Genomic DNA, 26,949 nt, shown 5'->3' with positions numbered 1-26,949 from the left:
GTTTTGCACTGAGGAGAGGCTACCCTCTGGCCACTCTGCCATAAAGGAGGGCTGCAGTGATGGTTGACTTTCTACAACTTTCTCCCATCTCCTGACTGCATCTTTGGAGCTCAGCCACAGTGATCTTTGGGTTCTTCTTTACCTCTCTCACCAAGGCTCTTCTCCCCCGATAGCTCAGTTTGGCCGGACGGCCAGCTCTAGGAAGGGTTCTGGTCTTCCCAAACATCTTTCATTTAAGGATTATGGAGGCCACTGTGCTCTTAGGAACCTTAAGTGCAGCAGAATTTTTTTGTAACCTTGGCCAGATCTGTGCCTTGCTACAATTCTGTCTCTGAGCTCTTCAGGCAGTTCCTTTGCCCTCATGATTCTCATTTGCTCTGACATGCACTGTGAGCTGTAAGGTTTATATAGACAGGTGTGTGGCTTTCCTAATCAAGTCCAATCAGTATAATCAAACACAGCTGGACTCAACTGAAGGTGTAGAACCATCTCAAGGATGATCAGAAGAAATGGACAGCACCTGAGTTAAATATATGAGTGTCACAGCAAAGGGTCTGAATACTTAGGACCATGTGATATTTCAGTTTTTCTTTTTTAATAAATCTGCAAAAATGTCAACAATTCTGTGTTTTTCTGTCACTATGGGGCGCTGTGTGTACATTAATGAGGAAAAAAATGACCTTAAATATAACAAATATAAATATAACAAAGAGTGAAAAATTTAAGGATGTCTGAATACTTTCCATCCCCACTGTGTGTATGTATGTATGTATATATATATATATATATATATATATATATATATATATATATAATCTAGTTTGTTTTGCCATATAAAGTCCCATGGGAAGCCATAATTGGTATAATATGTACAATATGGATGTTGGCAACCATAGCCTCACATAAACCCAACACTTCTAACACTGTTTTCTTGTTGTACTTACCTATGTACTAATGTAGGTTTACAGGCTGGATATTATGAGTTATGGCTTGCTTGGCTGTGCAGGCCTATGGGTTGCAAAATAAAATAAGTAACATTAAAGCCCATTTCACTAGGTTAGTGAATGCTTCTCAGGTTTTTGTTCTCTAAGGTTGATGTGCCCACCTTCACAGATGCTCATTTTGGTTGAAAGGTTCTGCAATTGGCTATTTCTTTTTTGCTTTGTTTTTTGTTGGGCTGGTTGTTTGTATTTGTTTTGGGGTGTCTGCCCCTCAGTTTGGACTGCTTTTGGATGACCTTAGGTTGCCTATAAAGTTGTCTCTCTCAATGGACAAGAAGATGGGATTTTTGTGCTCACCATGAAATCCTTTTCTTGGAGTCCATTGAGGCACTCATAAGTGAAGTACTTTAGCAGCATAAGTTGCAGGTCCTCTGGGCCTATTTCAGTGAAAAATGTAGTTTAGTCAGGAAGTGCAAATGGTGAAGCTTTTACTCTATCTGTATTTTATAAATGGAACTTCATTTTTTACAGTGTTTTAAAGCTATGATATAGATGACAGTATTATACAAAACTGTAATGAAGCACATTAAAATGTCATTTGACACCACCACAAACTAATATTACTGTTTCCGTCATAAGTATATCCACAATTATCCATCAAGTTCGTTTTCAGGTATTTTTGTAATGTAGATCTCTTTCAAGTAACTTTAGCTGACTTCTGTCGTTCCATTTAAAGGAAGAAAAAAATGACACAGCCGCACAAGTCTTTTAAGAAAGTTAATTATACAGCAGCAAAGCAAGCATCGCATTACTGTTATGAAATATTAAATCGGTATCTTTCATTCTCCCACATGCCCTGGAGATAAATACACTATATTTAATGCTCTCTTTTCAACAGTTTTACACACAAAAATTTATTGCAGTATCCATATTCTTAACACCCACTATCCTCTCTTTATTTCCTGCTATTAAGTGAACCTCTGAGCTGCCAGACAGGCGGACCCCTCTGTAGGTGAAGGGGTTAAGAATGCAACATTTTTCCATGCAGTGCTTAGGTAGACAACATTACTATATTGCTCACTTGGGACTGCAAGCTGAGAAGCATCTTTGTAATGATAGATCACTCTTTAACCATATTAAGCTTGATTGTCTGTGCACACAACATAGAGGTATAAAATCCCCAAGCTTCCTTCTGAACCGTTTTATAAATATTTAAGCCCAGCTTACGTGCCTCTGGATATTAAAACATATTTTACAGTAACACACCCACACACGTAAAAACACAAAAAGGGCCCTATGTGTAAATATTACATTGGGCCGTCTTCTCCACCCTGTTATCATGGCACTTTAATGAATACATAATTTCACACTTCACATTTTATTGGAAACAGCCTTGGTGTTCTGTGTAAGCATAAGGTATAGCTGGTTGGTGTGACAAGAGCAGTGTGGAAAGCTGTTTTAATGATCTGCTGCTTTAATTATACAAACAGGGATGTTTGGTGAGAATAGTCATCTTGCCTGAACTTGAGGTAAAAGGATGCTCTCTTCTGCCACGCTGAAGGTCCACCGTAAGCAAAGGAAAGCTTTTTTTTTTTTTTTTCTCTGATCGTTCTAGAACATGCTCTTGTTATTTTAGCTCAGCTGTGCTTACGCTGTAGAAATGGGTACCTAAAGGCAGATAATCAGTAGCAATAGTGTATATATATATGACTGTAAAATATATGCATGTATATAACCTAAAATGTGCCAGTATGTTAACCACAAAATAGTTACAGTAGCCACTAAAAAAAAAAAATTCTCATTAATCTAAAAACAAACCTATTATATCCATCTCCATGGAGTAACATGGGTAGTTTCTATAAGCCATGCTATCCCCTTTGCTAACAGTGACATGTTCCATGCACTAGTATTTATGTTGCATTGTCATCTCAGGTGGAAATTGTATGGACAGAAAGCAGGGAGATGGTAGCGAAAAGTTCTTCAATGCTATACTCTGACTGTTCTATCTGCCTGTACCTAGTGGCAGTGTCCGTAGTATGGTTGTTGCTTTAGGACTTATTAACTCAACGATGAAGGCTGAAGTGCAAACAATCCAACTGTCTTCTGGCCACTTTCCCACCATCTCTCCAATGCTAACCCATCTAAGGGGCATTCAGGAAAAATCCATGCTTGTCAGTAGATATGTGGCCTTAACAGCTATCTGGAAGTTGTACAGTGCATCCAGAAAGTATTCACAGCGCTTCACTTTTTCCACATTTTGTTGTTAGTCTTATTCCAAAATGTATTAATTTCATTATTTTCCTCAACATTCTACAAACAATACACCATAAAGACAATGTGAAAGAAGTTTGTTTGAAATCTTTCCAAATGTATTAAAAATAAAAAACATTAAAAAAAATCCCATGTACATAAGTATTTACAGCCTTTGCTTAATACTTTGTTGAAGCACCTTTGACACCAATTACAGCCTCAAGTATATTTGAGTATGATGCTACAAGCTTGGCACACCTATTTTTGGGCAGTTTCTCCCATTCTTCTTTGCAGGACCTCTCAAGCTCCATCAGGTTGGATGGGAAGCGTTGGTGCACAGCCATTTTCAGATGTCTCCAGAGATGTTCAATCGGGTTCAAGTCTGGGCTCTGGCTGGGCCACTCAAGGACATTCACAGGGTTGTCCTGTAGCCACTCCTTTGTTATCTTGGCGGTTTGCTTAGGGTTGTTGTCTTGTTGGAATGTGAACCTTCACCCCAGTCTGAGGTCCAGAGTGTTCTGGAGCAGGTTTTCATCAAGGATGTCTTTGTACATTGCTGCATTCATCTTTGTGTGTAACCTAGAATTAGATGCGCAACCAAAAAAGTTAACAAACAAATGCGTGCAACCAGAAGTGCAAATGATTGTGTGCAGCATAAAATGCCAACTAGCAAATGAACAAATCAGTGCAAGAAAAAATATCACAGCTGGTGTAAATTAATGTATGGAATAAAAACGTCCATATTTTGTGTGATTCAATATAACTCCATTCGGTTTAAGTCCTTCAATAAAAACTTCAATAAGAGGGCAGACAGTTCCTTCCGCGGTATATCCCCACAGAGGCGATCTCCCTTCCTACGCCGAGGGAAGTGACGTCAGGAGCCCAGGCACCGAAGGAGGCAGACTACGAGGGACCCCCTAGCAACAGGCATTTAGAGGTGAGTAAAAAAAAAAAAATTTCTCCAAATGTTTATTTTTTTTATGCACATTACTAACTTTTTTTTTTGGGATGGAACTTCACTTTAACTGTGGGACCTTATATAGACAGGTGTGTGCCTTTCAAATCAATGTCCAATCAACTGAATTTACCACATGTGGACTCCAATCAAGTTGTAGAAACATCTCAAGGATGATCAGTGGACACAGGATGCACCGGAGCTGAATTTTGAGTGTTATGGCAAAGGCTGTGAATACTTAAGTACATGTGATTTTTTTCATTTTTTTATTTTTAATAAATTTGCAAAGATTTCAAACAAACCTCTTTCACATTGTCCTTATGGGGTATTGTTTGTAGAATTTTGAGGGAAAATAATGAATTTAATCCATTTTGGAATAAGGCTGTAACATAAAACAATGTGGAAAAAGTGAAGCGCTGTGAATACTTTCCGGATGCACTGTATGTCACATTTTTGTTTATGTACTGCTGAGCAAAGTAAAGAAGCTCACTACCATGGGGCGCACCTCTTCTTGAAACCTGTGTAGTATACTCCACTTTTAGGGGCAAAGTGTTTTTGTGCATAGTGGTAAAGCACTAAATTTTGCACGTGTTAGTGTGACAAATCTGGGTGCCTATAGACCTGAACCACGTAAGTGATTTTTAGCAAAATAGATACAGTGTAAAAATGGGCAAAAAGTAAGCATGAGGCTAGAGCCAAGAATCCGAGCTCTGAGGCATGTGGGATAGGTTGCAGTAACTAAGTAGGAGTATCTCTAAGGGGTAGGGGTACTACAATACGTAAAGCCCTAGAGGGACACATTTGGTACATATCTGGGAAGAACCCGGGGGTTGCATAAGGACTAGATTATCTACCATCTAACTTTCCCCCAGAATAACTAGGGGGAGAAGGTTAATGGTGCCAGGTCATCACTGCTTAGATAAAGTTTAGCTGCAATATGGGTTGCAAAAAATATAAGGGGGGATAGGTGCAAAGAGGGAGTAAGTTATGCTAGATAAGAGGTGAGAGAAAGGAAGTACAGGGGGGAGGGAGTCCAGAGGGAGAAGGGTCCCTAGAGAGGTCCAGGGCTAGAATAATTAGGATGTCAGTTACGGATGTAGGAGTGTGGCGTTGAAGGTAGGCGGCAGGAAGTGAGTTATCCAAGGCCTTCACAATTTTTCATATGAGGAAATTTTGTCAAGTAGAATTGCCTAAATTTTGGCATGAACCATAGCTTGTGTGATTCTGTGCTTCATCTCTAGGATGCATAGAGAAGGGGATTTCTAGGCTTTTGCAATGGTTTGTTTTGCTGCGGTGGTGATGAATAGCAATAGTTTAAATTGCCGATGGGTCACAGTCAAGGGTTTGTTATTCAGGAGAGCTATTGCTGGGTCAGGTGTCAAGGATGTATCAAAGAGGGTCGATAAAACGCTTCCGACCAAAATGAGTGCACCGTGCGGCATGTCCACCATATATGGGCAACATGGGTGCCTGGCCCAGTACAGCCTTAAAAGCAATGTGAGGGGTATTGCGGGAGAAATTTAGAGATCCTGGCAGGGACCAGGTACCATCTGGTGAGCACCTTGTAATTGGTTTCCAGGGCTACAATGTAGCCAGACAGTTCATATGCTGACAAGGATTATACTGATAGGAGGAGAAAACAGAGTGACAAAGCTCATCACTGTGCATCTATCTTTGATTGGGCTATTCATGTTTATCTTTTTGGCTGTAGTCTTGCTTTAATAGTGTATCCCTCTGCCTGAAAAGGCCCATCATCTCTCTACAGACTTTTCAGTGAATCTGTTAAGAACATTATCATTAAGTCAGTGTCATTAACATGTTGCTAATCACTACCTTAATTGACTAGTGTATCTCATTATAGCGCTTTAATTACTTCCAGAAAAAAACAAGCATGGTGTTTTCTCAGGGTTTTAAGACCTCTTAAAAATAGTTTGTAAACAAGGTCATGCCTATTGGGAACCTGAATTGGGACCCTTTTTTTTAAACATCCTGGTGGCTCAGTGTAAACATTGTACCATAATTTAGAATACAGAATAAGAGATTCCCAGTTAAATGTCACTCTGGCACTGCTAAAATGTCTGATCTTTCTTGGTTAAAGAATGCTTCTTGTAAAAACTCTCTCTGATAGTTATTATAGCGGCACCAGGGGAGCAATTCTACTGGCTCGTTTATACGAAATTAATAGATTAAAAGTCCAGATTGAGGCTCACAAAATCACCCTAATCAAGTTCTAATCTGCATAATTTTCCCATAAGCACCAACAAGAAATTCAAAGAACGCATATGTATCATATGTGGCAGATTCAGCTCTTCTGGGATCTGACGTATTTGGCTTTTAGTAGGTAATCTTTTTCTGAAAATTGTAAAATAAAATATTTCTGCCTCTAGTAGTTTTTAGTGGGAAAAAATACGTCCTAAACATATTTTGTGGTTGAAAACAGAATGTCAGGCAGGCAGCTAAATAGGATAGTGAAATACATGCATGCAAAGTGTTTTACCTGCAAAATGATTTTCTCTTTTGTTTAGACATTCTTGTGATTCACACACCACTGTTTTACTGCATAGTTAGGAATTAGTGATTTCACCTGATTTATTCCAAAGGTGTGTTAGTCACGGGACTGGCCGAACATATGCATATTGATTTACGCATATTTATTTAATTGTTCTGTTAAGTTGTTAGTCTTGGGATTCTGTTTAAACCACTTGCCTACCAGGCCAATTCTAACATTTCTCTCCTACATGTAAAAATCTTTTTTTTTTTTTTTTTTTTGCTAGAAAATTACATAGAACCCCCAAACATGATATATTTTTTTTAGCAGAGACCCTAGAGAATAAAATGGCAGTTGTTGCACTTTTTATCTCGCACGGTATTTGTGCATCTATTTTTCAAACGCGTTTTTTTTTTTTGGGAGAAAAGTTTAATCCATTAAAAATATTTATTTTTATTTTTGTTAATTTTGCTTTTATTTTTCTAGTTTGACTTTTTTTTTTATCACTTTTACTCCTATTTCTCTTCATCTTTACGTGAGTCCTCTTTACAGTGAGGTATGGAGTCAATAAGTTCCCACATCTCTCCTCCTGGGCTGGGAAGCCTTAAAATCCAAAAAAAAAAAAAAAATAACGATCTCAGCTTCCCAGCAGAGGCGGCGCCATTTTTTCAAATGCAAAGGCCGGGCGTGACGTCATAACATCGCGCCCGGCCTCTGAGCGATCATAGAGAATCTGGAGACCATCTGGTCTGCCGGAAATCTCTATGGTCAGCATCCGGGGCCAGCGGATCCCTTCTCCGCCAATGGCAGCAGCGAGCTCGGATGAGTACCGGAGGGCGGCGGGGGGGTCATCCCCTCTCCTTGCCGTAAGAATGATCAAGCAGCTGAACAGCTGCTATGATCATTCTTATGGTGTAGGGAATCGCTGGCTGAAAAAGAAGATATCTGAACGATGTCTGTATCTGCAGGCATCATTCAGATATCACCACTCAAAGTGAAAGACGTCATATGACGTACAGTGGGCGGGAAGCAGTTAAAGTTCACAATTTTCTTCCTAAATACCTGGAGATGTTTAGTGTTTGTCCATTCCCTTATGGTAACAATAGAAAACCAAATTTCAATGTGCAGTTGGCATGTCTGTCGTACCTCCTCCTATTTCCAAATGATACTTTTTCTGGGTTTGAATTTTGCAAAGTGCTAAATGGATTCTTACAAATAAGACTATCTGAGGCATACCAAATTTAATTACAAATACATTTTTAAAAGTTGAAAATTACTTTTTTCCTTTTAGTCATTAAACCTGTTAGATTGGTAATCTAATTTGACTGTTTCATATTATTTATGTGTGTTTTAAATAGGCAGTTATTATTATCTGACAGTCAGATCTGACATTTGATTAGCAAAGCTGTCTTGACTAAAGAGACTCACATACAGTAATTATTCTAAAGAATCTTAAACATTTAAGCACCTTCAAACCTTTCACTTATTATGTGTCATTCTATCATATGACGCAACCACCAGAGGGCACCCTGTTTATAAACATAATTTCTAAATTCCTGTTTAACAACTCAAATAAATCCCTGTTGTAATTTCTAAGTACTCTAAAACATCCAAACTTCTGAAGAGGCTTTTGTAAAACAGGCCCACTTCAGTAAGTGACATTCAGGAATTACACCATAACACTAGTTAAAACAGAAGTTATTTTTATCTATGACCATGACACAGTGTTGAGTAGCATGGAAATATCTTGACTCGCAAATGAAAAGTCCATGACCATATTCTATTTTAGACAAATATGAGTATCATTGAGAAATGTTCAAACTGCTGTATTATAGTTGCAAATGGTATGGCTGTGCTGCAACTTTATCTCAAAAATAGTGCGGCCCTAATTTTTTTTCTTCAGCTGTGCTTTTCAACTTTTAATTTTCCTTGATGAATATGCCTTTGCAAAGCCCCGTATTATACATGTGCCATCTTTCAGTAGAGTTAAAGGCATGTCTTATAGCAAGGAAACCAGGGTCTTCATATTTGGCATAGTTCACATGTTTATGCCTGGATGGATACCATATTTGATGTATACAACTTTAGTATGATCTATGAAAATCTAAAGAAGGTTTACAGGGGCCCATAATTAAGTGGTTTCTTACTGCCAAATGCTTTACACCATAGCTTCTACCCATCTAGACTACAGGAAATACAAAAAAGAAAACCAGGTGAGATTTATTGACTTGAGGATATTAAATGCAAACCTTCTCAACAAATATTAGTGTATTGTCAGTTACATAAATCAACTATGTTTGGTAAAAATGAAAAAACATAGCTAAATATGCAGCTTGCATGTTTAGACTTTGCCATTTTGTTCCCTATACATATATTCAGTGTATAAAAGTTTGTTGTTGAGGGGGGGCATATAAGTGAATCATTTATTCTAAATATGTCTTGTTCATTCGTCTTATAAACACAACAGAGTTTTATTTTGTTATATAGTCAATACAAAGGGAATCCTATCTATAAGTGATCAGACATTCAGAAGATCCAAAATAAACACAAAGCAAATTGCTAAATGCATGGAAGTGCTTGTAGATTAAAGTAGGTGGTTAAAGTAAGTAATGCTTGTAGGTTAAAGTAGATGTACAGTGGGGACGGAAAGTATTCAGACCCCCTTAAAATTTTCACTCTTTGTTATATTGCAGCCAATTGCTAAAATCATTTAAGTTCATTTTTTTTCCTCGTTAATGTACACACCGCACCCCATATTGACAGAAAAACACAGAATTGTTGACATTTTTGCAGATTTATTAAAAAAAGAAAAACTGAAATATCACATGATCCTAAGTATTCAGACCCTTTGCTCAGTATTTAGTAGAAGCACCCTTTTGATCTAATACAGCCATGAGTCTTTTTGGGGAAGATGCAACAAATTTTTCACACCTGGATTTGGGGATCCTCTGCCATTCCTCCTTGCAGATCCTCTACAGTTCTGTCAGGTTGGATGGTAAACGTTGGTGGACAGCCATTTTTAGGTCTCTCCAGAGATGCTCAATTGGGTTTAAGTCAGGGCTCTGGCTGGGCCATTCAAGAACAGTCACAGAGTTGTTGTGAAGCCACTCCTTCATTATGTTAGCTGTGTGCTTAGGGTCATTGTCTTTCTGGAAGGTAAACCTTCGGCCCAGTCTGAGGTCCTGAGCACTCTGGAGAAGGTTTTAGTCCGGGATATCCCTGTACTTGGCCGCAATCATCTTTCCCTCGATTGCAATCAGTCATCCTGTCGGTGCAGCTGAAAAACACCCCCACAGCATGATGCTGCCACCACCATGCTTCACTGTTGGGACTGTATTGGACAGGTGATGAGCAGTGCTTGGTTTTCTCCACACATACCGCTTAGAATTAAGGCCAAAAAGTTCTATCTTGGTCTTATCAAACCAGAGAATCTTATTTCTCACCATCTTGGAGTCCTTCAGGTGTTTTTTTAGCAAACTCCATGCAGGCTTTCATGTGTCTTGCACTGAGGAGAGGCTTCCGTCGGGCCACTCTGCCATAAAGCCCCGACTGGTGGAGGGCTGCAGTGATAGTTGACTTTCTACAACTTTCTCCCATCTCCCGACTGCATCTATGGAGCTCAGCCACAGTGATCTTTGGGTTCTTCTTTACCTCTCTCACCAAGGCTCTTCCCCCCCGATAGCTTAGTTTGGCCATATGGCCATCTCTAGGAAGGGTTCTGGTCATCCCAAACATCTTCCATGTAAGGATTATGGAGGCCACTGTGCTCTTAGGAACCTTAAGTGCAGCAGAAATTTTTTGTAACCTTGGCCAGATCTGTGCCTTGCCACAATTCTGTCTCTGAGCTCTTCAGGCAGTTCCTTTGACCTCATGATTCTCATTTGCTCTGACATGCACTGTGAGCTGTAAGGTCTTATATAGACAGGTGTGTGGCTTCCCTAATCAAGTCCAATCAGTATAATCAATTACAGCTGGACTCAAATGAAGGTGTAGAACCATCTCAAGGATGATCAGAAGAAATAGACAGCACCTGAGTTAAATATATGAGTGTCACAGCAAAGGGTCTGCATACTTAGGGCCATGTGATATTTCAGTTTTTCTTTTCTAATAAATCTGCAAAAATGTCAATAATTCTGTGTTTTTCTGTCAATATGGGGTGCTGTGTGTACATTGAGGAAAAAAAATGAACTTAAATGATTTTAGCAAATGGCTGCAATATAACAAAGAGTGAAAAATTTAAGGGGGTCTGAATACTTTCCGTCCCCACTGTAAGTCCGGGAAGAATACATTGACTACAAGAATGTTTGCCAGCCGCAAATACTGTTGGTACTTGTAGTCTATTCAATAACAGAACTCTGTGAATGACAGATGCGGCTGTGTGGGTGGAGCCCCGCATGGCCATATTTTTTTCAAATTGGAACACAACATCCCTATTCACCTTTAATGGTGTGGGGGGGATCGGGGGGATAGCTGCAGGAGCGGGAACATGTTACATGTTCCACCCTAAAAACGGTTTCCGAAGGTGAATTTATCCTTCAATCGCTTTCATTAAAATAATAACTGCTAGAAATTCATAAAGTGTTGTAGATACTAATTTGAGGTCTGTTGCAGAATTGTCTCATTAGAATCTTGTCTGCAACACAATACTAAGCGTGGCAGCTTCTAAACTCTGCTAGAAGCATTTGTGTAGATGAACACATAGGCTTTTATGGAGTTGTTTGTAACACTAATGAGTCACATGACATCAGGGAGGGAAAATGGCTAATTGGGCCCAATTTGGACATTTTTACTTTTGTTGCCAGCGGTTTAGACACTAATGGCTGTGTGTTGAGTTATTTTGAGGGGACAACAAATTTACACTGTTATACAAGCTGTACACTCACTACTTTGCATTGTAGCAAAGTGTAATTTCTTCAGTGTAGTCACATGAAAAGATATAATAAAATATTTACAAAAATGTGAGGGGTGCACTCACTTCTGTGAGATACTGTAGCAGCCTTTGGCTCTGCTATTTTGTGACAAAAGTTTTACTGCTTTAGTCAACATTATCTGTGCTGCTGTGGCTTCTTACATGTCAGATAGCTAGGCTTCTGCTGGAGAGCTCTACCGGCCAGGTGCTGCTCTGCATTTCCTGGGGCTGTGCAGCAACAAGCACCACCAGTTGTTTTAGCATTCCTTCTAATCTAACCCCCTTACACCCCAGGAACCCATGGCAGCAAAAAGCTGGGCTTTAACACTCACATGCCACACATATGCGTTGTTGGCTCGCGATTGATTACCAAATCACTTAAGTGGCCCTCGCTCTTCAAAGGGTTGAGCACCCCTGCTGTCGTGCATGCTTTAAAGTGTGAGTAAACCCCCCTATCGGTTTCCGCCAAGGAAGCTGCAATCTTTGCCTCTGTTTAATCTACAACTGCCATGATGCTGCGCATGTGATCAGTTATGACACCAGCCATTGGATGGTTTGACAGTTTGGTTGAGAGCACGACCAATGGGAGTGTTATATTTCCAGCACGTGCACAGAAATGAAACTGTTTTTTGAAACTGATAAATGGATGGGTTTACTTCCACTATAACTGATTTACCTTTTAATGCACTCTTCCAGACAGCATATTTAGGTTGGCGATCCCACTTTCTCTACAGTAGTTAAGAAAAAGACCGGTCATGAACCCCTCCTCAGCCTCCAATTCTTCAGTAAAGAAGCACTACTACACTGATTAGGTCATCACTCTGTTCTTCCCTCATCCTCAAGCTCCGAGTGTTAAACTATCAGCCCTGAAAAATGCAGTGGAGTCTGATTAGCTCTTGCTTGTGCTTCTTCTCCTACTGTACAGGAAATAACATGAGGCTAATACATAGATCAGTTCAGTTTTTTATGTTAGTAGTATTTAAATTTTTACATTTTAAAAACCTTTAGTTGCATAACTAGCTAGGTGGTTGTGAAGATAAGGGGATCTGATGTACCCCAAAAATGTGTGGGGAGCATGGTGAAGTGGAACTCAACACAATGCCATCTTCATTTTCCACAAAATCCTTCTGTCTTAGGCAGTCATGAAAGCGAGACATTTGACAAAAAGCAGTCAGGTTAGAAAGAATGCATAGGAATCATAAAACTTAAAGCCTAACTCCAGGTTTTCTGTCACTTTAAATTTTTAATTTTATGCAAATTGGCTCAAACTATTTATTTTGTCAAATGATGTGGCTGCTGCTTCCTGCTTGCTCCCTGAGCACAATTTGAGTGATTCTAAGCCATTCAAAGGAATTTTTATGAGTGAATGCAAGGATTCCTTTCATTGACCGAGGTGGATATTGTGCCATCATCTGCCCGCCTTTCCACCTCGGCCAATCAGAGGAAGCCTTGTGTTCATTGATAAAATTACAAGACTTTCACACGCAGACGGGAAGGCTCCCAAGATGCTACCAGAACATAGCACTACATAATGCACGTAGCTCATGCTACATACAGTACCAATACAGTGCTCACAGCAGCCACATCTCTTAGTAAAGGAAATAGTTTAAAATTTAAAATGACCGAAAACATGGAATTAGGCATTGAGTAACCATGGATCAAAAGGATTTCTTAAGAGGTTCTGTCATCCCTTTGTAAATAGTCTGATGTGCTGCCTAAGAAAACACATCTGTGGGGCTGGGGCATTGACCTTTCAGAATTCCACATAGTCAAACTGCATACTTATTTCATAATTCCTGCTGTAATGGAGTTACCTTCCTACAAGGGATTACTTTTAATGTAGAAACTCAGACACCAAACACAATCTAAGAATTTTCGTTCAGATTTTGCAACATTAGTGGGCTGCAGCAACAGCTGATTTTCGTGCAGCCATCGCATTTGAGTAACCTGGCATGTTGGAAATTATTTGAAAAACTAGCAATTTTATAATCAATGATGGGAGAATCGTGCGAGAAATGTAATCAAAAAATAAATGTGCATGTGCTAGAAAAGAAAATTCCCGGAAAGAAAAGAAGATTACGAGCCATGAAAATTCTTTTCTGTACCAACAGGAGGTGAAATTAAAGCCTTGGTTGGTCGAATTTCGAAATCAAGGTGACACCATCAAATCACAATATGCACAAAATTTCTGATTTTCAAAAGAAAATTCTTTCAAAATTCGACCATGTATGGCCAGCCTAAAGCCCCCTACACACTATTAGATTTTCTGCAGATTTTTGTCTTCAGATTTACCAAAAACCATGTAGTGCAAGGGCCTGCCTGATTGCGTACAAATTGAAAAACTTAAGGTTTGACCTCATATTATATGGTTTTGGTAAATCTGAAGACAAAAATCTGCAGAAAATCTAATAGTGTGTATGGGACCTTAGTCTCTGAAGACTCTAGAATTAAGAAACTGTGCCTCTCTGAAGAAGCTGATAGTGTAAACTCTGCCTCTGTCTGAGAGTTGCAGTAAGCAATATAGACATTTTGCAGAATTGAAACATTGGATGCCGTAAATGGTGCATTAAAAAAAACAATATGTGTACTGTGTGTGTATGTAAAAGGGTTACTTGCTTAATTGACCTTCCGCAGTGATGGTCACTCTCAGGTCCACTAGTGCTTATATTGTTGTTCATCAGCTGGCAGCTTGACTGGATTATTTTATTTAAGAAAATTAGTGCTACATTGAGTAATTAGCCCTGCTCTACAGGACTATAACCTCTGTGGTGTTAACCAGTGCATATTATTTATATAGTAATATATGATTTTCTATCCTATTTTTTATTTAGCAATCATGGCTGATCTAGCAGATTACAAAGGAATGAGTAAAACTGATCTAATCAGTGGCATATCATCCAGTGTGCCAGTGTGTGCAGGGCAGGCAGGCCCAAGAGAAGGGGATCACAAACTGCACACTTGGAGTAATCCAGCCAACCACCGCAGCACCGATCCTCTGTGGCTCCCCTGCAGCTCCTGGCTTCTCTCCTCCCACCAGCATTTATTGCTGCAGTGGAGTCACAGCGGGATTCAACTTTACAAATGGTTCCCCCCCACGATATCCCAGCACCCCCTCCCTGCGTTACTGCTGTCCAGCTACTGCTGAGGGGGGGTAAACATGTCATGGTTAGCAGCCCCTTCTTGAAAGTACAATGATTGGTACCAATTGTTCCTGTGTTCATTCATCACTGAAGTATTGTAATCTGTGTTTACTATGCTTCAGTTTATGAATGAACAGGAAGCCATCAGAGAAAGGAATTGAGGAATTTATGTCCTCAGTACATTTCTGTCTCAAAAAAGAAACATCAGCGTATTTGACCTTCCAAAGGCTCACCAAAGCCCCCCTCCCTACAATAAAAAGTAAAAATATTAAAAATTAAAAGAAGAAACCTAGTAAGACCTCATTTACACAGGTCATACTACAGCAATATGCCCATGCTAAGCTATGTTTACTCACGGGGGATGCACAGGTGTTCCATGCATTCCTGTACAGGCACTCCCACGGATGTCAGTTGGCTACTTCACTCTATATATGTTCTACATTACATAGTCCTGACCAAAGTGTTCATTATCGCAATAATTCCTGTTTTAAAGAAGTTCTTCTTTAAGGTAGGCTCAGTTAGGCAAAATTATACCTTTTTGTATGCAGAAGAGCATATGTAAATGAAAGTTTTCAATTTTTAAAATAATTCCTTTGTCCTGTGGTTTATGTATGTCTGCGAGACTTTCAGTTATGGTACAGCAATTAGGAGTATTTTGTGGGTACAAGGAATGTGGCATGTGTGTAGAGTGTATAGAGGGACTAGCCTCAGGTTCTGTTAAATCATTCCCCTATAAGCCACTGCCACTGTTGGCTGTAACCTAACCATAACCACCATTTGCCATGGTGTGCTACATGCAGTCCTAGGGTTTCTCAAGTCTTTCATAATACTTGTAATGCTCTTGTCACACTGTTTTGACTTTTTCATTGTAAAGCCCAGCAGATTTTTTGTTATGAGCATTGTTATTTTTTACATATTGTTTATATTTTTTTAAATATCAATTCTCTTTATTTATAATAGGAGTTTCTGCCATATTTGAGGTTGTCAGTAAAAAAATGTACTCTGTCAATTTTACATGTTTTGCCAGTGAAAAAAATGTTGTAGGGAGTTGCACATGGTAATTACCCCACAACTGCCAGGCATCTTTACTATGTAACCAGCAGGCACTAGGTAAAGCCACCAAAAGCTTCAGAAAACCACACCCAATTTTTGCATGCACTGACTTTTGTGTTTCTCTGGCAGAAGGGCTCAGGGTATGATCTTGCGCACGGGCCCACCATTTTATGTTTTCATAAAATGTATCTGCTGAATGCATGTCAAGAAAGATGGTTTAAAACATTTGGTAAATCAAAAACGGGAACCGATTTGAAGTTTACATGGGAAAGATCTCCTAGCACAGCGGACCATGGGGGAATCCACAGCAGAAGCAACTCTTTCGGTCTCAAGTTCTAGTATTTCCCAAAAGGGTGGAGTACATGGACTGAGCCTAATTTACCGACCAATGCAACTTACAGTCCACAGCCTGAGGATGCCAGCACTAGACTAATTGTCTCAACATTGCCCCTTCAGGAAGCACTACAACAGATTATTCCTACTGATCCTATGGCAAACCTGCAATTTTTTGGGCACCCTCCCATCCCTCCTCAGGTCGAGGATGGGAGGGAGGCTTTACTGCTCCAGGCACAAAGAAAAATTGCCCATTGACATGGACTGAAGATGATTAAGCAACAGTAACATTATTAATCTCCTGGTTCTGCTAAGCACAGCGAAGCACCTTTTAGCTGTGAGCCATGAAGCCAAATTTTAATCATGTTTAGTGACAGTGCCATTGCAATCCTGTAAGCAATCCTTGGAGAAAACGTTACCAGTGGATGCAGCATCTGATGCCAGGACCGAAAGGCAAAGCCATGGAAACTTTGTGGAATTGTCAATCCAGAAGGTTAATGATTGAGGCCATAAAGGACACTATTATTACAAAGTATCAATTGAACTCAAAAAGTCTATTGCAAGAAATTCAATTCACTGCAGAAAAGACCTGAAGATACTTAAACGGTTGGGTAACCCACCTGCACCACATTCCAGCAGTTGTCTAAAGGCCTCATAAGACTCCTTAGAGTCCCTGGAGGACCTGATGAACCACGATGAACTCCTACACATCTGTCCCTCAGGGGTTCAGCAGTTTGTGACGGAGCGCAAGCCTGAATCTGCTAGAGTGGCAGTAAAAATAACAGATACCTGCATAAACACTTAGGTGTTTAACTGCCTTAGGGCTTCTACTAGTGGCTGGAAAAGAAAGAAGCCACCAACCCCTTTCACACCTGTGACCCAAACCTTCAAGATACTAACACATGAAGCTCTTTGTACCAAGCCAGCATGAGCTGACATCTGCAAATGTTATAATTGTAGCAAGTCCAGACACCTTAGAACACCTGTCCTGAGTAGAAGGACCTGGCCAGCCCGCCATCACCTCTTCCTCTGTGCTGTTTGTAAGTGGAAAAGCAAGGGGCTAATGTATTAAAGCCTGTCATTGTGAACCTGATGACAATGTATTACTAGTGTAAGCTGTTACTTGTAGAGCTGTAAAGGCAGCAGAGGCGCAGTGTCTGGTCAGAGTAGAGGGGTGGTACCCATAACCATTTTTCCTCCTTCTGGCAGATTCTGTTCTCTTTCGCTTCAGGGCATTTGACTGGGACTTGTAGTGCCACATTTGCACAAGCACTGCAAACTGACCCAAATCTGGAGGAGCTCAGAGGCCTAGCTTCCAGGTCTACAGTGGAGTGAGAGAAACAAAAGATGTACTGGAGGAATGGTGTTAGACAGCCTTCCAGCTTCTTTGATCAGCTGTAGGTTAACAAGTCTTTCTTTTTCATACATCATGGGACACAGAGTCAGGCTAATATTCATTACCTGCTGGGTTATACTTCATCATTAGGTAAATGGACACTGGTAGACCAAAGGTCTTCAGACAGGAAGTGATCCCCTATATAACCCCTCCCATACAGGAAGTACTTTCATTTTCTACCAGTGTCTGAAAAGTGGATGGCACGGTTTGTTTCACTTCTCTGAGCTCCAGGTCTCTAGTCCCACAAATGGTTATTCCAAAATATGAATCAAGGGATTGACCGATCGGATCCATTTGACACAGGCTTTTATGCTTAGATAAATGGTAACCGAGCCTCGCAAAGAAGACTCAAGATCCTGCGAGGTTTTGCCTGAAATGTGGCCTCTGGGCGATGGACCCTGCGGAGTGGAAATCCTGGACACTACAGTGCTAAGGCATTTCCTGCAGGGTTCTGTACAGGTCAAAGGGAGTGGACCCTAAACATGAAAGGGTACCCAATCCTTGAAGGTCCAAGTGACAGGAACTCACCGTGACGGGTGAAGATTGGGCCCTTAGTACCTAAGTGGCCCTGCGCCTGGACAGGTAAGTGAAACCCCTTTATTTTATCATTGTGGGGTGTCCCAGTGATTGTAACATTCAGTCAAGCTAGCTAAAGGCTGGACACCTGTTGGCAGTGACCATACAGGGGAGTTCTGGGCTAGCTGTGGGTGTTTGCAAAGTGTACCCTTTTTGCTTGTGTCTGGCTGTTTTTTACCTGTACGATGGTGAACTACGGTGCGTCATTTCGCCTTGGTTCACCATGGCACACATGCGTTAGCAAGTTTGGTGACCATGCAGTTTGGCAGCCATGGTACATGTGGATTCACTGTACATGTGCCATAGCCTTTATCTGGGCGCACAGAGATTTGGGTCATGCGCGAATACAGTCACGCCCACTTGCCAGGACTGTTGTGCGCACTCACGCATAGAACGTTCCGGCGCACACCCAGCTTATTTAAGCTGTGTATGCCAAGCATGTGTTGCTTCCAGAAGGCAGCTGTGGGATACAGAGCAGGCTCTGAACAGACACTCGCAGTCGTTCATTTCTCCTTACCCGGTCACGCTAAAGGTGCTTAGCAGGATTGTTGCATAGGGGCTTGGTGAGCCCTATAAAAGGGTCTCCCTTTTTTTAGTTGTTTTTACTACACCCAAGTGCTCTTTGTTTGCGGCATTGAATGTTTTCCAAAAAGAGGAGTGGGACGAATTACAGGGAAGGGCACACCTAGGTCATCAGTAGTTTCTGATGAACCTAGTCATATCTCTAGTGTTGCATCCCCTGAAAGACCAGAGGCTCCTGGGCAATCTGAGCCGCTGCGCCTATCTGGTATTGTGCCTACAGTCAACGCTGCTGCTTCACCCTTTATCACTAAGGATGAATTGTCCTCAGCCCTAGCCGGGTTAGAGCACAGGATTGCCGGCACGATTGCCTCCATCCCGCAGGGTGGCCAGAAGTGTGACAGATCCCCCTCCCAGGAGTCACCTCATCTGGAGCAGGAATGGGTTGAGGATGGGGAAGAGCTTAAAGCTCAGGATTCGGTGGAGTGCCCTGCAGATGAGTCTGCTTCCGAGCAATCTGGACAAGCAGATATCCACTCAATGTCTGCCTCTCAGTCGCAGAGGTTTTTGATCCTGATTCTGACTGAAATGGTTCGTTCTGCCTTTAAGTTGCCTCTTGCAAAGGTGACTGAGCCCCCCTGGTCCTCTTTGGGATCTCTGAGACCCTTACAGGTCGCACAGACTTTTCCGCGCTATAGCCCCTGTTGAAACAGGCAGTGTATGCTGATTTGGAACATCCTGACAGGACTTTTTTGCCTCCTAAAAGTTTTTGCTTGTTATATCCCATGGATGAAAAGTTTGTTAAAAAATGGAGCATGCCAACCGTAGATGCAGCAGTCTCTTCCTTAAGCAATAACTTAACTTGTCCAGTAGATAACGCACAGGGCATGAAAGACCCTGTTGACAAGAAATTGGAGTTATTATTACAGGCTTTCTTTTCTTTGGCCAGTTCAGCTATTTAGCCAGCTGTTGCAGCATTTGGTATTTGCTGGTCAGTAAAGGATCAAGTCAAAAAGGCCTAACCAGGAGAATGATCGGCCTGACAGTAAGACCGATATTCCTTGAGTGCTGTGTTTTGCTGTTGATGCTTTAAAGGATTCAATACAGCAGGTTTCTCGTCTGGCTCTCTTGTCTGTACTTATGCGCAGACTTTTATGGCTTAAGAACTGGTCAGCCGAGCTTCCTTGTAAAAAGTTATTGGCAGGATTCCCATTATCATGGGGAATGTTTATTCGGTGATCACTTGGACAAATATATCCAAAAGATTTCCAGAGGGAAGAGTTCTCTACTTCCTGTGAAGAAAAGCACCAAACGTCCCTCGTTTAAAAACCCAGCGACTGCTTCCTCGAATATCTCAGCGTCAGGGTGGTTCCACCACCAACAGGGCGCTAGGGCCATTCTCCCCCATTGTCGATGCGTATAATTCCTTGTTTCCTTTGAAATTTGTTGCTAGACATTGCGACAAACTCTTGAAGTTTCTCTGATGTTTCATTCTTGTTTTTCATCAGATAAATAGTTGTGTACCTGGAATAATCATCAATGATAGTCAGTAGATATCTGTTCCCTCCTGATGTGGAAGTTTTCATTGGATTGCATATGTAACTGCTGCAGGGGTGGGTAGTTTTTCTTTGAGAAGCCTGTGGAAGGGAAGCATGTGTGGCCTTTGCTTTAATACAGCACTTGCATTTCATGTGCATTTTGCAAGGCGCTATTGTCAAATCTTTTGATAAGCCTCTCTTTATAATGTCCTGTATAGCGTCTGGACTTCTGTGCCCCAGCCGCCTGTCCCATAAGTGAATACATTTGCTGTGTAGGTCATTAGAGACTATATTGGCTTGCTGGTCTGTGGTGATGAGCCTGTATAGGTGATCATCCAGTTTTCCTTTTGTGAGGAATCGCTTATTATTGTGAATTGTGCATTCGTCACCCTGGAACTTAACTGTGAGACCGTTTGTTTTAAGACTTTTCACTGATAGAAGGCTGCCTTCTAGTTCTGGAACATACAGCACTTTCTTTACAAGGATACTCTGCTTGCCTTGTGGTGTAATGCAGTTCAGGAAACCCTGGCCTTTACCTTTGGCAGTGATGCTTTTCCGGTTTGTTAGGAAAATTGTGTCTTTTGAACTGTAATCAATGTTCGTGAAGAAGGTCTCATCGCTAGTCATGTGGCTTGTCGCACCTGAGTCTATGCACCAGCCGCATGGCTTGCATAGTAACTTGTGTTACTTAAAAGGTGCCACTCCATGAAGTATCTGCAGTTTCCTTTGTGGCTGCTTTGACCCTTTATTTTGTGGATAGCTCTAGCTTTTCATCATGGTGCGTGTTTTCTTTCCTTCTGTCATATTCATCGATTAATTTGCCTTTGACATATTCCAGTGTCAGTTTCTCCTCAGATCTGGTTTCTAAAGCGTTAATAAGAGCAGTATATGTCTCTGAAAGGCTGCAGAGGAGCAGGGCAACAATATGGTTATCTTTGATGTCCTCCTCGATAGCACGTAGCTGCTCTATAATCTCTAGCATAGCTTTCACATGGTCACACATTTGCTGGCCTTCTTCTAGTCTTATCTTATACAGCTTTCTTAGCAGAAACAGCTTGCTGTTTATACTTGAACACTGATACAGCTTTTGTAATGAAGTCCACCTACCTTTGGCCATTTTCTCTGTTCTTATGTGGACAAGCTGGTCATCTTCCACTAGCAAGCTTATAGTCATTTTTGCTTGCCTATCTTTTCTGTCCCATTCCTCTGTCTCTCTCTGTGGGTCTGTCTGTATTCAGCACTTGCCACAAGTCATTCTTGTTCAAAAGCACTTGTAGCTTGAACTTCTACAGCTGGTAATTGGCATTGTTAAGATTTACAATTGCAAACTTCACATCTGAACCATTTGCCATCTTTCAGTAGCTTGCATACGGTACTCACAGACTTCACTGAGTATCCTCTCCAATGCCTGGGTGCCTGGGACCCATAACCTGTTGTGCAGAGTTATTGACATCATGCGCTAGAAGCTTCTTGGATATAGCAATACGCTTTGCTTTTATAGAGAAATACATTACATGCCTTTTATCATAGAACAGGAAGAGAACACAAACAAGTGCACACAAAGGAAAAACAGTACTTCCTCCCATTACATCATATCATAGAATACATGAACACTATAATACTACTATACACTATAATACTACAGAGCCACCTGCTGCATAGTTAGGTATAATGCATACCGTATTGTCAGTTTATAAGCAACCATGCTGCTGTTCTTTCCAACAACAGCTACTATAGGAAATTTGTGCACAGCTATAGTGCCTCGGCCAAATTTCTCTCTGGCCTAATCAAGAAAAAAACCTAAGCATAGTGTAAAAAGGCCTCCCCAAGCCTTAAAGGACTTATTAGTGCAACTGTACTAAAAGCTCAAGATTTCACCCATAATTTTCTGTTAAAAACTAATGCTTCTTCTATGGTGTGGTCTTGAACCAGATGCTTCAGTCAAGGGAGGAATACCTCATTCTCTGCCTGAGCAGACTACCTTCCAGTAAGGTAACATATGCCACCATTAAGGAGGAGTGCCTTGCAATCACTTGGGTGCTAAAGAAGCTGCAACACAGCAAGCTACTCTGTTAGAGCTTGAGTCTCCAGCTATACAATTTCACCATACAACTTATAAATAGAAGTAACTATATCCGTGATGATGTATTTTTGTAGCCAGCAGAAGTTGTTCTGGTTAGAAAGGTACTTAATATACCTTATGTGACCTGCTATAGTGAGTATGAATGATAGAGAGTTCTAATAAATCCCGAAACTGTAGGGGGAGAATCAAGAAGAAGTGTGGCTGAACACGCTGCCTTCATTTCCCCCAAAATTTAATAATAAGAGTCGTATTTAATTTTTCCTGTCTGTGCTTAGAGGAGCTTCAGTCTCCCCCCCAAAAATTCAGCAGCTACAAATACTTTTGATATAAGGACATACTTGACCAGGGATCCAGCGATGTCGGCACCCAAGCCCATTCTTTAATCGACTTCAAGTGCAGGCACCGGGCATCCTATGTAAGGAAAACCGGTAGTGAAGCCTTTTGGCTTTTTGCAAACAAGCGGAGCTTCCCCTTTTGGGTGGAGCTCCATTTTAAACAGTCTTGGAAGCTACACATTTGAAAAAAAAGCAGTCAGGTTAGAAGTGATTGCACAAGTATTATAAACCTTAACTAACCCAGAGTCTTCAAAAGACTTCTAATGAGGCCCTGTAATAAATAACCTTGTCATAAATGGTCTGGTGTGCAACTAAGGAATACATATTTCGGAGGCTAAGGTATTGACCTATAGCTGAATTCTTCATAGTCCAACTTCATATATATTCTATCGTTTCTGCTGTCATGAAGTTACCATCCTAAAAAAGTGGTTACCGTAATGTAGAATAAGATATAACTTAGATACAAAACATGACACTATAACAAGGCCTATAAGGCTTATCAGACTTGTAAGACCACTTATAAGAAATTTACATCACAATACTGTACAATATGTTTGGAGTGCAAATCCTTATCCTATGAAAATATAGCCTTATCCAAGATAGATGATATTAAGGTGGGTTTACTTGGATGTTCTACAACACACCCCTCAAACCTTTGGACGGGGTGGTTCTGTACCACCTTGGTAACAGAAACATTAAGGAATACTTGGAGTAATTTTTATCAGATTGGACTCAATCTACAAAAGATCTGAACTCTACTCTGTACCAAAGGCCAGGTAGGCACTAAGTGCGTTTTACTTTTACACCTTTTTATTTTACTGTTGTATATGTCCATTTTGTAACATATCTTCTGTAAATATTCCATCCAATTTTTTTTTTTTCATTAAACCGTATTTAAAATTTTAAGCTGAAACTCTGAATGTTCTAACTAGAAATGAAGAAAATCTGCCTCTCTGAATGTAGTATAAACTGTTACATTATTGCTTGAGCGTGGCTATGAGTGATACAGACATTTTTAAAAGAGAAGTAAAGGATAAAATGTTTTTCCTGATTAATACTTATCTAGGTGGATGCAGCATCGGTCAGATGCTGCATCTTTTCCCCAGTGCCTCTGCACTGAAAATCGAGCGATCGAACATCGCCGATCGCTCAGTTTTCAGAGCTTCGTGAGCAGAGAGCTGCAGACCGTCAGTCACAGCTCTCTGCTCTTCTCCCTCCTCGCTCACTGGAGCGCTGGGCTGTGGAGGGGGTGGAGCGCCCATCTCAGGCTCGTAGTAGCTCGCTGAGAGGCCTAGATGGGTGTCAGCCCAGGCACCTGGTGGATCCAGGCTCCCATTGTTGGGACAACGCGGTGCCGGGACTGACATTGGTGACGTCAGCAGAGAGCGAACTTTAGTCCGCTCTCTGCTGAAAACAGGCCACAGGAGTGCAAAACTAATTGCACTCCTGTGATCCATAGGGGAAGTACAGCCAATCGAGCCATACTTCTCCTTTTAAGGTCGGAATCACAAGATTCCATTTAAACACATGGTAGTTGCTACTGTCTGTGTACTTGTGTGTGGTGTTAAGGTGGTATTATAGGCAAAATAAAAATGACATATATGATCCAGTCTGTCACTAGCATTAAAGTGGCTGTAAACCCTTCCATATACCCAGTGAAGTGACTAGCCTTAGGTGATACACAGAAATGAAAAATCCTCCTACATAAGTTGTACCTATTTTTCTGCAGTATTCTAAGGACACTTTCACCCCGAGCTGCCCCGGGCGTCAGCGGTAAAGCGCCGTTAATTTTAGCAGCGCTTTACCGTCCTTTTAGCAGCGCTTTTTAGCCGCTAGCAGGGTGATTTTAACCCCCCCGCTAGTGGGCGAAAAAGGGTTAAAAGTATCACTGCAGTGGGAGTTTGTACACCGCTCCTAAAGGCCCTCACACTGGAGATGCGCTTTACAGGTGCTATTTTTAGTGTGAAAGAGGTCTAAGTGCAGAATTTATACAGCTTGTCTGAGCTTCCAGAAAGTGAGGGGGGGGGGCTAGAGTTGCACTCTGCAGAGCTCAGTGAGGAGAGCTGATTGGAGGGAAGGGACGCACCCACCTTCACACAGGAACAGAGCTGAGACTGTCAATCACAAGATGTATGCTGGAGCTCCCTCCCCGTCACCCTTTTTCTCTTGGTGTCCAAAAAATCTGTCAGAAGTGACAGATTGCAGAGGAACAAGGCAGTAGACAGAAATTACACTTAGTGCTCTGGATTGGGACAAGTACACACTATAGAGCATGGGTAGGCAACCTGGGGCCCTCCAGCTGTTGTGGAACTACATTTCCCATGAGGCATTGCAAGGCTGGCAGTTACAATTACTCCCAGAGGCATGATGGGACTTGTAGTTCTGCAACGTATGGAGGCCCCCAGGTTGCCTACCCCTGCTATAGAGGGTTATGCTTTGTTCATATTTCATGTGTGAAATTTACAACCACTTTAACAAAGCAGTTTTCTGAGCACCCCCACATGACCTAATTTGTTGGTCACTTTTGTAAAGTCTATCTACATTTACTAGTCTATGTAACATTACCCACTCTGGACATTGCTGCTTGTAGGCAGATCCCGAACATGACTTAGTTACCCACATACATTACTCAAAGGACTGCCTGTAATAGGGGTTGCTCAGCAGCTGTACTTACCGTCCACAGCTTTTGCAGAACTCTGCTTCTGCCATACACGTGCTCGAATGGTGTGTCTGAAACATTTATTCACCTGAACACCCACTTTCCATTCCCCTGGTCATCCATAGCAATGACTTTTCTAGCTAGGGGCACTTCTTTAATCAGGCCTGATGTCTTCTTCGTGGTTACCCACTGCCCCATCCACCACCATCCCCTAGCCTGACAGGTTTGCATAAAATTTTTTTTACCGGGATCCTATCTCCCAAAATGTGCTCGTCATGAGATGCACAATTTACCTTTGCTTAACGGGGTGCTATCCCACTTTACAGCATCAGAAGTACCCAGGATCCACTCCAAAAACTCTGATATATATTTATTTTTATTCTTTGTTTTTGTTATTCCTTAGTGATTGTAAAGTTTTTTTTTTTTTTTTCGAATGACTCGCATGCTCACTGTGATCAACAGAGCAGCCTCGATCTTCCTCTTTTGGGGTCCCCCGTCGGTGCTCTTGGCTGCTTTTCTTCTCTCTGTGCCACCATAGTATGCCTTTTCCTATGGTGGCACACATGCTAACACACAGTGCGGCTCAGCCCCACCCCCCTGCTCCCTTGTCACTGGATTTGATTGACAATAGCAGGAGCCAATGGCTTCCACTGCTCTCACTGAGTCACGTGAGGAAGGAGAAAAAGAAGCACTGCTGCTCTCAGGCACAATGCTGCAGGCACAATGCTGGATTGAGATCAGGCTCAGGTAAGTCTTTGGGGGGGCTGGGGGGAGCTGACAATAGAAGTTTTTTTTTTATCTTAATTCAGAGAATGTATTAGTAAAAAACCTTCTGCCTTTACAACTTTAAATGTCAAGGGTATTCTCACAGTTGTAGGATTTTTGTAATTAACAAACAGCAGTGATTTAAAAAGCAATTCCAGGCAACACAAAAAAATGAGTAAGGCAGTCCATACATGAGTCTTTTTTTTCATTCAAACAGCGAGTTAGATAAAAAATTTACTCGGCTCCCCCATCCACACATTTGAGGTGAGCTACTGTATTCTGATGGTGGGGAAGCTTCCCTGCCATCAGAACACACTGATCAGCGCTGCCAGCTATAGCCTGTGGGTAAAATCGGACAAGGTGCTTAAACAAATGTCAATCTGTAGATCTTCAATATAACCACAGTGACCATACATGGATTGAAATTCTATTGGTCCCTGCCGAACCAACTGAATTTTGATCCATGTATGGCTAGTTTAAGTGAATTGTTAATGCTATCTGGCCTTCCATGGGATGAAAGAAGTTGAAATCCATCCTGGTTGCTCACTAGTACACCAAGAGCATTTGTTGGGGGTGTCTGCAAAGATATGAGGTCCATCAGCTGTGTTTGCTAGTTACCATTTTATGTCTGTGAGTATCTAAGGGCCATTTTTTAGTCTCACATTTTATTTTCCAAACTGTAAAACTTACTAAAATATACCATTCCTTTTTCGCTATCAAAAGGCAGTTGTTTAGTTATCTGATTTTGTGTTTATTTTAAGGTTTTACTCCACCTGGAATGGACCGTTCTTCCCCTGACAACAGTCCAGTGCATGGTCTAGCAAGACAGCCATCTATTACTACAGGGGCCAACATTCCCATCATTACTGAGCTTGGTAAGTAACATTGTTGTTATATGTTTTATACAAAACAATAGACGTGCATGGGCATCACTGTACCTCCATCATCCCAATAAATATATCTGCTGTATTTAATAAACTGCTCTTAGAAATATTTTGGGGTCTCTTGG

General features: G+C 41.2%; 1 protein-coding gene across 24 annotated transcripts in view; it reads left to right on the top strand.

Moving 5' to 3' along the window:
* KCNMA1 (potassium calcium-activated channel subfamily M alpha 1) overlaps positions 1-26,949 on the top strand; it is a 1,086,632-nt gene that overhangs the window by 1,015,232 nt on the left and 44,451 nt on the right. For all 24 annotated transcript variants that reach the window (XM_073596784.1, XM_073596787.1, XM_073596785.1 and 21 more), the window contains one exon: positions 26,702-26,815. In XM_073596784.1, the coding sequence (XP_073452885.1) occupies positions 26,702-26,815 (114 nt within the window). The remainder of the gene's footprint in view (positions 1-26,701; positions 26,816-26,949) is intronic.

Source organism: Aquarana catesbeiana, linkage group LG08 (assembly GCF_042186555.1).
Source record: "Aquarana catesbeiana isolate 2022-GZ linkage group LG08, ASM4218655v1, whole genome shotgun sequence".
In the NCBI taxonomy this organism is placed as follows: domain Eukaryota; kingdom Metazoa; phylum Chordata; class Amphibia; order Anura; family Ranidae; genus Aquarana; species Aquarana catesbeiana.
The sequence above is the reverse complement of the archived record's forward strand: the minus strand, read 5'-3'. Positions and strand labels throughout refer to the sequence as shown.